The sequence below is a fragment of the Amphiura filiformis genome, chromosome 16, assembly GCF_039555335.1.
Source record: "Amphiura filiformis chromosome 16, Afil_fr2py, whole genome shotgun sequence".
Classification (NCBI taxonomy): Eukaryota; Metazoa; Echinodermata; class Ophiuroidea; order Amphilepidida; family Amphiuridae; genus Amphiura; species Amphiura filiformis.
The window spans coordinates 2,581,736-2,592,045 of NC_092643.1; the positions used below are offsets into that span (position 1 = coordinate 2,581,736).

The 10,310-nt window shown below is 38.9% G+C and overlaps 1 protein-coding gene across 1 annotated transcript; it reads right to left on the minus strand.

The window, feature by feature from the left end:
- Positions 1-517: 517 nt before the first annotated feature.
- Positions 518-5,191, minus strand: LOC140136441 (uncharacterized). Its single transcript, XM_072158165.1, has one exon. The coding sequence runs from the start codon at positions 5,189-5,191 to the stop codon at positions 518-520; it is 4,674 nt and encodes a 1,557-aa protein (XP_072014266.1).
- Positions 5,192-10,310: the final 5,119 nt, after the last annotated feature.

Consider the following 10,310-nt stretch of genomic DNA (forward strand, 5'->3'; position numbering starts at 1 on the left):
GCTCTACCTCCCATTAAATTATGATTGAAGTCGCCAACAAAGACTGTATAATCTGTATCCAGTAAATCAGTTTGTGCAGTGATGTTATTCATTTCTGTACAAAATGTGCCCGCACTAGTTCCAACGGGTTTGTATATTACGGTAATTAGCATGTTTGTGTTTCCATGTGTCCTAATTGCAAGTGCATCACATACATTGCTTGGAATGGGCACTACTGTGTAGTTGACACCATTTTGAATGTAAATTGCCACACCTCTGCCTCGAGTAGAATGTATTGCTTCTAAAGAGTAGCCTTCTATTACAAGAGAGTCTAGGCTACTAATATCTGTCAACCATGTTTCTGATAAACAAATAACATGTGCTTTCCTAATTTCTGTATTGCTCTTCATGTCTTCGATGTGTCGACGTAAGCTCTGTATATTATGATGAGCAATTATGAAATACTTATTCTGATCGATGGGTAGCATAGGATTGGCATTGGATAGATCACAAGTAGGCATCTCTGCAACATATCGTGCTACATCTGGATTACAATAGATCCGGGAAAATCACAGTTGGTTAAATGCATTCCCTCTAAAGTTGTCACTCGACTAAGTGCAACGTATGCCATTGATTCTTTGAAACATTTCATAGAAATCACAGCTTGTTCAGTTGTCAGTCCTTGGACTTTGTGAACAGTAACAGCCCAAGCAAGTTTCAATGGCATCTGTTCTCTTGTGGTAGTGAAGTTTCTTCCTTTCAATTGAAATGTTTCCTTGCGTGGCATTATAGCGACACACGATACATACTCAGGTGGTATAACTTGTGATGATCGAGCCTTCCTTCCAATTTTGTCACTGTCAAACCTGACATAGACAGCCTGTGGCATGTTCTTGGAGTTACCGAATTCAATTCCTTTAATGGTACCAGATACTCCATTACAAAGACCATCGGGAACATCAATGTTAGCTATTAGCATAGTTCTAGCACCTACTGCTAACTTCAGATAAGGTACAAGTGATGTGTCGTCTTTTCGACGTGATGTGTCATGTGGTGTTTCGTGGACTTTGATCACTCTGCCACCCTTTTTGTCAACGTCTTCTGCTTTGATAGTAAATGTTTCCGTGTTTAGTGAAGCTAACTTTGTTTCATTGTGACTGTCAACATCCACGTTGAGGTAAAACAAGTGTAACGCGTCAGAAGGTGCTTGACGAATGTGCTCATGAACTATGCGGGAACGTAAGAGTTCCTTGTCTGCTTCTTCTAGTGGTTCGTTTTTTTTCCGCACGCGAAGTCGGTTCAACATTTGGGCAAATATTGCATCATCCCGCTGTCGCATTATTTCAGTTAGTTCAACTTTCTCAAACAGTGAATTCCACAAGTCTTTCAAGGGTTCTTCGTGTGGGAAACACAAAGGTGTGGGTGGACTTATCGGTGGTAATTGAAAGAAATCTCCTACTGCCAGGATAGAGACATTGCCAAAGTAGGAAGTGTATGATGTTCCTTTGATTTGTTGTAATCGTCCGTGAATGTACGATAGCTGAGTAGCACTAACCATAGATATTTCATCTATAATTACAAGCTGTACGTGTTGATACTTTGTGCGGAGCGTGCTCAGACTTTGTTCTCCAAGAGGTTTGTAATCTTTGGCCATTCTAATACCTGTTTTTAAGGCTGTACAGATGGTTTGACCAGCAATGTTATATGCAGCTGTTCCAAGATGTGACATTAATAGCACAGTTACATCATCAGCGGACTCGGTCATTGTTGCAAATTTCTTTTGAGCATAGTAACTGATGCATCTGATCACATGCGATTTTCCAGTTCCTGCACCTCCAGTGAGGAAGATATGAAATGGGTCTATTCTGTGATTTCTGGCTTTTTCATCGCACCATTTAGCAACATGATTAAATAACTGTCGTTGTTTATCATTAAGCTGACGCATCATAGTCTCTGCCTGTTCTTCAGTTATATCTGGATTACGGGTTTCAATAGCACACCTTGGTAAACCTGCATCACGTTGGCCAGGTATATTTCCTGGTTGAAGTTCAGGAACTTCAATTTCAGCTAAGTCATCATCTGAGTCTTCGATTCTGACATCTTTTAATCTATCATCAATACGTTGCTGCTCAGATTGTGGAGCAATTCCTGCCCAAGCATCTTCCATATTTTCTACTTCTTGAAGTACTTCCCACGCTTCATCTAGTTCATCTGTTTTCGGTTCGAATTCTGACATGTTTTGTTCAACCACGTCTTTAACTCGTAGTCTGTCATTGTTGATAGTTGTGTATCCAGTCATATGATAACTTTCGTAGGTGGGAAAACTATCTGGCTTGATATTTGGGCTCCTATGAGGAAGGTACAAACGTAGCATATTCATATGATACCTCTCACTGTCTTTCTTTTTTGATACCCTTGGGTAACGAATGACAGCTGGCTTTCCTTTACGTTCTTTCATCTTGATGCCATAGGTGTTCAACTGTATTAGTTTATCACGACGATCAGACGCTTCGTCATCATCGGTTTCATCATCTACGTTATCATCTGGGTCTCTATTGATATTGTCCGATTTGGCCGACACTTGATAGTGAGTTGAGTAAAACGTGGCCATGCACATGTTGTTGTACTTTGGCGTACTTGGTCTATCAAGATATTTTTCAATTTGAGTAGTCTGCCATACTTGCTCAGAATTACCTGCATTTGCTTGTAGTTGTGTCAGAGGCAGAGATATCCGTTGTCCGTCTAACGCAGTTTGCAGAAACATTACTTTTCGTGTGCTATTTCGCAAAGGCATACTACAGATAAGGTAGACTGCTCCCATAACACTAACTTCTCTGTTTTGGAGGTAGATACTTCCAAGCTTTCGTAATTGCTGTATGGCATCATTGTTTCCTTGTGCTGCTTCTTTCTGAGCATTTCTGAGCAAGTCACCCATTTCTCTTTCTGATTTAGTAATGTAAGAAACAATATACATAACGCATGCATATGGATCGAGTACATATTGAATATCCATGTTGCCATTCCAGCAGCGAATCAGGTCTGGATTGTAATTGTTGATCCATTGGTCTTCAAGACGCCTTCTTAGGTACATGGTTTGCCGCTTTGAAAGCGTCTCTAGTGCCTGTTCAAATTCGTCTTGTCCAATTCCAGCTAAACAAAGAACGTCATAAAAATCTGCAAAGTCATGATCAGGATTCTGCAAAAGTTCCCAAATGTTGTTCAGCATATTTTTTGCTTTCGTTTCACGATCTAGGGTTTTCTGATGTTCTTCATCATTTTCATCTCTTTCTGCTGTTGGGGTACAAATGAATGTTCTGTCTGATGGTGGTTTTGGAAAATTAAAGCGGCATGTTTTCCCGGTTTTTCTGCACGATCTTGTGTGAGTTTTACTGTGAACTTGCACACTCGTAACAATTTCATGTAATTCAGGATCAGTTTCTGGTGGAATTTCGCATGATATGTATCTATCAACGAATTCTAGGACCTCATTATCTGGATCTTCACCCATTTGGGGGGCATTTTCAACCCACGCAACCATGTGAATATGCGGCCAGCCACGTTGCTGGAATTCTGTCCTGTAGAAGTAGTCTTTGACTTTGCCAATTGGATTAGCTGGTGACATAATCACGTCATTGATAAATGTGTGTAGTCTTTCCTGAAACAGTTTGGCAGCTGCAACTGGATTGGACATGATGATATCGCAATGTTCATCCCATGACATATTCTTATGTTCCTCTGGTGTCATTGGTGGTTTTCCTAACATCTTAAGGATAGAATTATGTATTTCGATCCATCGTCTATCAGCAGCACTAAATGTCACAAAGAAAGTAGGTATTCCTAGTTGACGAATCATTGCAAAGATATCTTTCTTCGATTTTTCCCAGTATGCAGGGGTTCCTCTAAGTTGAGCCAGGAATCGGAAACCTTCGTCTCTTTTAATAAGTTGCTTCACCTGTTCGTGGTCTCGTAACATAGATGCTGTGATTTTTCTTCCATCTGAAGTTTTTGTGCAACCTATTCTGGTAGCAATAGATACATTTGAATGAATTTGATGTACTTCTGTGCAGTAGAGAGCAAAAAATATATATTCCGGGTTCCTGGCAAATCTATTATCAGCTGAAAAGAGCCTGGCATTGAAATATCTAGAAGGCGACAGCTTTTGTTCTCGGCTCTCGTTATACGTATTAGAACCATCTGGAAATTCTACTGGGAAGCACTTCGGTTCCATTTCTAAAACGTGTTCTGGCTTATTGCCTTGTCCTGGAGCCACTGACAAAATAGTGCTATCACTCTTGTCTGCTGCGTACTGTGCAAAATCTACAGCATGTAAGAATGAATACAGCGGTGCTGACGTGTTTGTAACATCATGTTCATTTTCATTGACTTCATTACTTGGAATGTTATCTCGATTAACAACATTGTCATCTCTGGTCTGATCTTCATTATCAGAATGATCGTCTTCATTGCTATCATGGGAGTGTCGCAAACTTATATCATCTCCACACTCATCAGTGACATTATCTACATTCATACTATTGTCATCAGCATGATTGACCGATTCATCATTGAGATCGTTGTCAAAGTCATGAACATAAGCAACATCATCATTATCTTGGATATGATTCACATTGGGGGAGGTATCACTGTCACCTTGTGTACATTCATCTCCTGAATCTGGTATGTCATCTTCATTATCATCGGTGTGGTCACTGTGAATTAACTGGTCATCTAACATGTTATCAAAAGCTTCAAAGTTAATGTCAATATCTTCGTATTCAGGGTTGTTTTCTTTCAACCAAACAAGTGCTGATCTTATTTTACTTGGATTGACATCTTGGCACATGTGGTGTCCTTTATATTCCAGTTTTCTTTTCAGTTTTACTCTGATCAGACTATGGTCCGTTGGCAGTCTTGGTAGACTTTGGGCAACTGAGTTAACATCAGCTTTTACACACACTATCTGACCGTGAACTCCTTTTTGAGCACCCTTAATTAGAGATATCATCTTCATGAAAGGTATTGCTGGAGCTATTAGGTGTCTTTCTAGCATATTCAAATGCGAAAGTTCCGGAGGTTGTTCCTGTATTTTCAACCCGTTAACTGTTGCTATTGTTGGCATACGTTTAGCTTTCATACTTCCATGACAGGTATTACATATCCATGTTTTGTGGTCATCCCTATCTTCCACTACATATATATCTTCAATGGACATGCCAGGAGGGAGACTTTTGAGTAGAATCCGTTGGTTGTAGTTTTCTTTTCTGAGTATTTTAACCTGGTGTCTGAAGTTAATCCTTTGACATATTTGACATACAAATATCAGCTGCATACCTTCTTTGCAAAATGATTTGAATCGTGAAACAACCGTGTCAATATCAGAAGGCTTTCTTGATCTACGTAATTGGTTTTCCTGGATTTTTGATACCTTCTTTTGAGGGTCGTTATAAGCATCTTTAGATCTTTCGCGGGCTTGAGTACGTTTACGTCGTCCTTTCTCTGGATTTTGGTATGCTTCATGTGCTTCTTGTTTCTTTCTTTCAGCTCTATCTGGATTCTGATATGCTTCACGCGCTTGTTGTTTCTTTCTTTCAGCTATTTCTGGATTCTGATATGCTTCACGTGTTTGTTGTTTCTTTCTTTCAGCTATATCTGGATTCTGGTATGCTTCATGTGAATGTACACGTGCTTGTTGTTTCTTTCTTTCACGTCTTTCTATCGAATCATAATCTTCTCTTGCACGTTTTCGCTTTTTGGCAAGAAGGTCACTTTTCTTTTCTTCGGAAAGCCCTTGGTACCAAGTTTGCCATCTCGAGAGTCTGGGAGTTGGCTCACTCATTTCATTTAGAGAGCTTGTGTTTTCCATGTCCTTTTGATCTGATGAGTCATTTGTCCGTGTTGGAAAGAAGGAACACCCCGGGTCACTTTCTGTATGTGTATCTTCATTAGTAGCAATGGGTATAATGTAAAACATTCTTTCAGCCAAGTGCAATTTGTTAGCCAAACAATTCAAGTATGCATGCAAATGTTGAAGGTCTTTAAAAACAATGCAATGGCAGTGCCGTCTGGAATAGGGAAACCAGACTGATCTCGTGAATGAGAATCAAAAAATATAAAACCGCCAGTCTCTGGATTCTTGTAAATGGCCATCATGTAACAATCAACATTGAAAATTACCTTATTTGTAATATTAAATGATGTTTCCAATTCAACAGTGAGCGGGTCGCGTTCAGTGTTTGAGCTGTCATCAAGCCTCCCGTACCTTATAGTTTCGTACCGAACTGTGTAAGTGCTATTACCAAGATCAAAATTAGTTGGCAATTGATCATTCGTCAAAATTCCGTCATTAGCAAGCTCAAAACATGCTTCTAGTTTGGTAGCGGTAGTCTTATATAAGGCATCTCCACGTATCAACATTTCGTCTATATGAGATGAATTCAATATGCTCTCAACATGCTCGATAGTACAGAGCATCGCTAAACTGTTACACGAGCATTGTTTTGCTCTTGATAGTGGGGAAAACGCTCATCACCTTGGTGGAAGTTTCCAAAGACCTTATTTGTTAACCCTGTTTCATGCCTTTCTAAACTTGTACCAAGCTTTTTCTTTGCCTGCTGTTCCGACTTCGCACGGACTTTCTCGATTTGCGTGGCATATTTGTTAGTTTAGGCCTATTCAATTTATTCAAATACAATCGTTTTGTCCTTCAGTATAATTGTAATCGCTATACAAATGAATTGCTCTATTTCTCGTAGTGAAATAAGCTATGATATAGTATACAGCGTTATTAGATGTTTAATGGTATTTTCTCATGTAGGAAACCAAAATTCGTATATCACTGAAAAATTTAATAACAGTTTTAAATAATTTATATAAAAGTATATAAGTATGTATCAAGTATAAGTATAGGAAGTATATATCAAGTTCAAGTATATATCAAGTTCATGTATATCAAGTTCTTGCACAAGTTTGTTTTCGTCTTAATCCCCACAGCCTGGGGTAGGCACCGGAAGCTAGGTAACTTCTAGGTTACAAACGGAAAGAAATAAAGCAAGAATGCAGAGAAAATCAAATGTATATCAGTTCTTATAATATATAAAAGTATATAAGTGTGTATAAAGTATAAGTATATATCAAGTTATTGCACTCAAGTTGGTTATCGTCCTGGCTATGTTTATGTGGCCCCACAGCCTGGGGTAGGCACCCGAAGCTAGGCAACTTCTAGGTCTCAAACGGAAAGAAAGAAGGCAGAGAAAAGAGATGGGAAGAATAAAAGAATGAATGAGATGAGTAAATGAATGAATGAATGATCGGGTAAATGAATGAAGGAAGGAAGGATACAAGCAAGAAATTAAGAAATAAGAAAACAAGCAAGTAATTTTCTTATTTCACGTTCACGTTATACGAGGTTTTTATACGAGCAATCACAAACGTGTCTTGTTCAGAGCAACGCCACAGACACACTGGGAAAATAATTTTCCCATGGCTATCAAAGCAGGTCTGCGTGCACCAACCTGTTTTCACTCACCCAAACCACGCCCACATCACTTTACCGACATAGAATTTGTATTGTGTACTACGCACGTATGCGCGCATACAACCCCTTTGTGTTTCGCCGAATGTACTATGCGCGGTGTCGGCTGTAACACTAAACACTGCATTGTCCAGTACACACATTGTCCACTACACACACACATCCCCCACACGCATAAATACCTCCTATTCCCGCACATCAGATGTCGTGAAATTGCTAAAATATAATCTAATTGAGCAAAAGATAAAACTGAGAAGAATCATAGCCGCTGCTATAACTGCTAGAAATGATGAAGTATAAATAATACACGTAAATAAGTTTATAATAACTAAACAAAGAAATAATAATTAAATGAATATAAAAATGTCAGGAAACAACCCAAAAGTTCGATAAACGAAAGTCCTTTCGTTAGGGAGGGAGGGGGTCAAAAAGTCCGATTACGTTTGTAAAGAAGTAGTTAAAATATCAGTCAAAGTTGATCTTTTTTTAAGGATTTTAAATATATAATTGTAAATTTGGTATTGGTATTTTACAGTGATTGCTTCAAAATTATTTCAAATAAATATAGAGTGCAGCACTGACAATCTGCAACTTGTAAGTTCATTTTTAAAGCAGCTGTACCGTACTTTGATTCTTTTTTATTTGAAAATCGAGCAAGTCCTAATTGTTTATGTAGAAAAATATTTTTAAATAAAATAGAATGATTATTTCTTAAACGTGATCAAATATGCTAGCAATGTCGCACCCCTCCACAACCCATCGACCGTAGCGACGACCCTGTGTCCAATGAATACGGGTTGGAATTTTCGATATTTGACACTTACGTTAGAGGGGCGGGGGAGGGGGTTAGCCTTCTAACGAAAGGACTTTCGTTTATAGGGCTTCATCGAACTTTTGGGTTGTTCCCTAAAACTGAATTGTGTGATAGTAGGCTACGATGGGAGTTCATAACAAAAAATGAGCTTCTTCATATCCCTGTTTATACTTTCCTGCATGGTCAAGAAAGTCCAAAATTTCACTTTTTCAAAATCACCCTCCCCCCCGCAAAAAAAAATCATTTCTACACCACTGAAGAGGTTGCATGTTTTCTGTAATAATTTAACTTTCCTGATACAAATATTAGTTCTTCCGCTTGTTTTTGAGATTTTTTATTTAGCCAAGCCTATATGGTTACGAGAGGGGGAGGTGATATCATCATCATCATCATCGTCATCGTCATTGTCATCATCATCATCATCATCATCATCATCTTCATCATCGTGATGATACAAGTGCTATAGAAGTATAAACAAAAATGTTAGCATTGCGACATAATCAAGAATCCAGACATACAATAATTAGACACTTTTTCTCAATTTCTTTCAATTCCTTGACCAGGGACCCAGCTCCAAACCACCCCCCCCCCCACACACACACACACACCCGCCGATACACCCCAGCTTGTGTGAACCATAAATCTTTAAATCTATGAGCGAACACTTTATATTTATTTTAAAAAAATGCGTCTTGTCATCCTGTTTTTTTAATTATTGCATCAAATTTAAATCAAAGTCTGGGCCTATATGAAGCTGCAAACGTTTTGCTCCCTCTCCGATATACTCAGTGCACGGTTTGGTTTTGTCTCGGTCCCAGCCGGTTTGTGCTCCTTCGTCACTAAACATCATCGTCAGAAGAAAATCTTCTGATTGAGAATTGCTGTCAATCAGTGCCGGGCTTCAATGCATGCAACGGTTGAGTGACAGCTATGCGGTTACATAAATCCAGATAACGTACTTGAGTACGCGTTGTGAGTCGCTGACATGAAAGGCGATATCAGACGATTGGCGCCTCAGTGGCCAATGAGCACGTATATTTTGCATTTGCGGTATCTACAAACAGTGAGGGGCCTACGCTGCTTAGTGTCACTTACACAAGTAACGTCCTATAGCCAATTGAAAACAGTTTTATTTGGAAATATTTGGAAGTTCATTTACCAATCAGCGGCCAGTCTTAAAGTTTATGGACATCTCACACCATTAATGGTGCATCACTGTAGCATGTAGGGGCTTTATCCGTCTTCCATAGGCTGAGATACAGCTACTTTTCCGTAATTTTAAACATTTTTTTTTTCAAATTTGACGTTTTGACCTCCTTAATGACCTTTGACCCCAATACAAAAAAAACCCCATATACACCGCGAAAATGCATTGTTACAGTTTAAATAAAAAAATCTACTATGCTTAGTTATGGAGATAAAATTCTTGAAGTTATTTAGCTTAAAACCGGAAATGACGTCTAAATGACCTTTGACCAAAAAATAAAAATACCGTGCATACATCGGGTAACACTAATGCATATAAGAAGTTTATGTCACTCTGGTCTGGTTACGTTTTGAGATTTAAAAAAAATGAACATATTTTATGATTTTTGGTTTTTGACCGGAAGCGACCCCTTAATGACCTTTGACCCCACAACTGTAGACACCCCAAAGACCCTGGTTGGTAGCAATGGATGTGTGCTAATGACAACACTCTGCAATGTAATTTGTTAAAACAGTGATTTTTTGAATATTTTGAGCTTTCAGACCGGAAATGACCCCCTTAATGACCTTTGATCCCTTATCTGTGAACACCCTATAGACACCGACCAAAGTCAAGTCACATGACCTAAGCATGTCACCATCACATGTTATTTGTGGAAGAAGATGCATTTTAGAGTAAAATCGCATTTTGCCATTGTGAGCAGGTCAAAGGTCAAATGGAGTTCAATGTCATGTCACATGTGGGGACATGGTCAGTGGTGTTCGTGACCAAGTATGGTC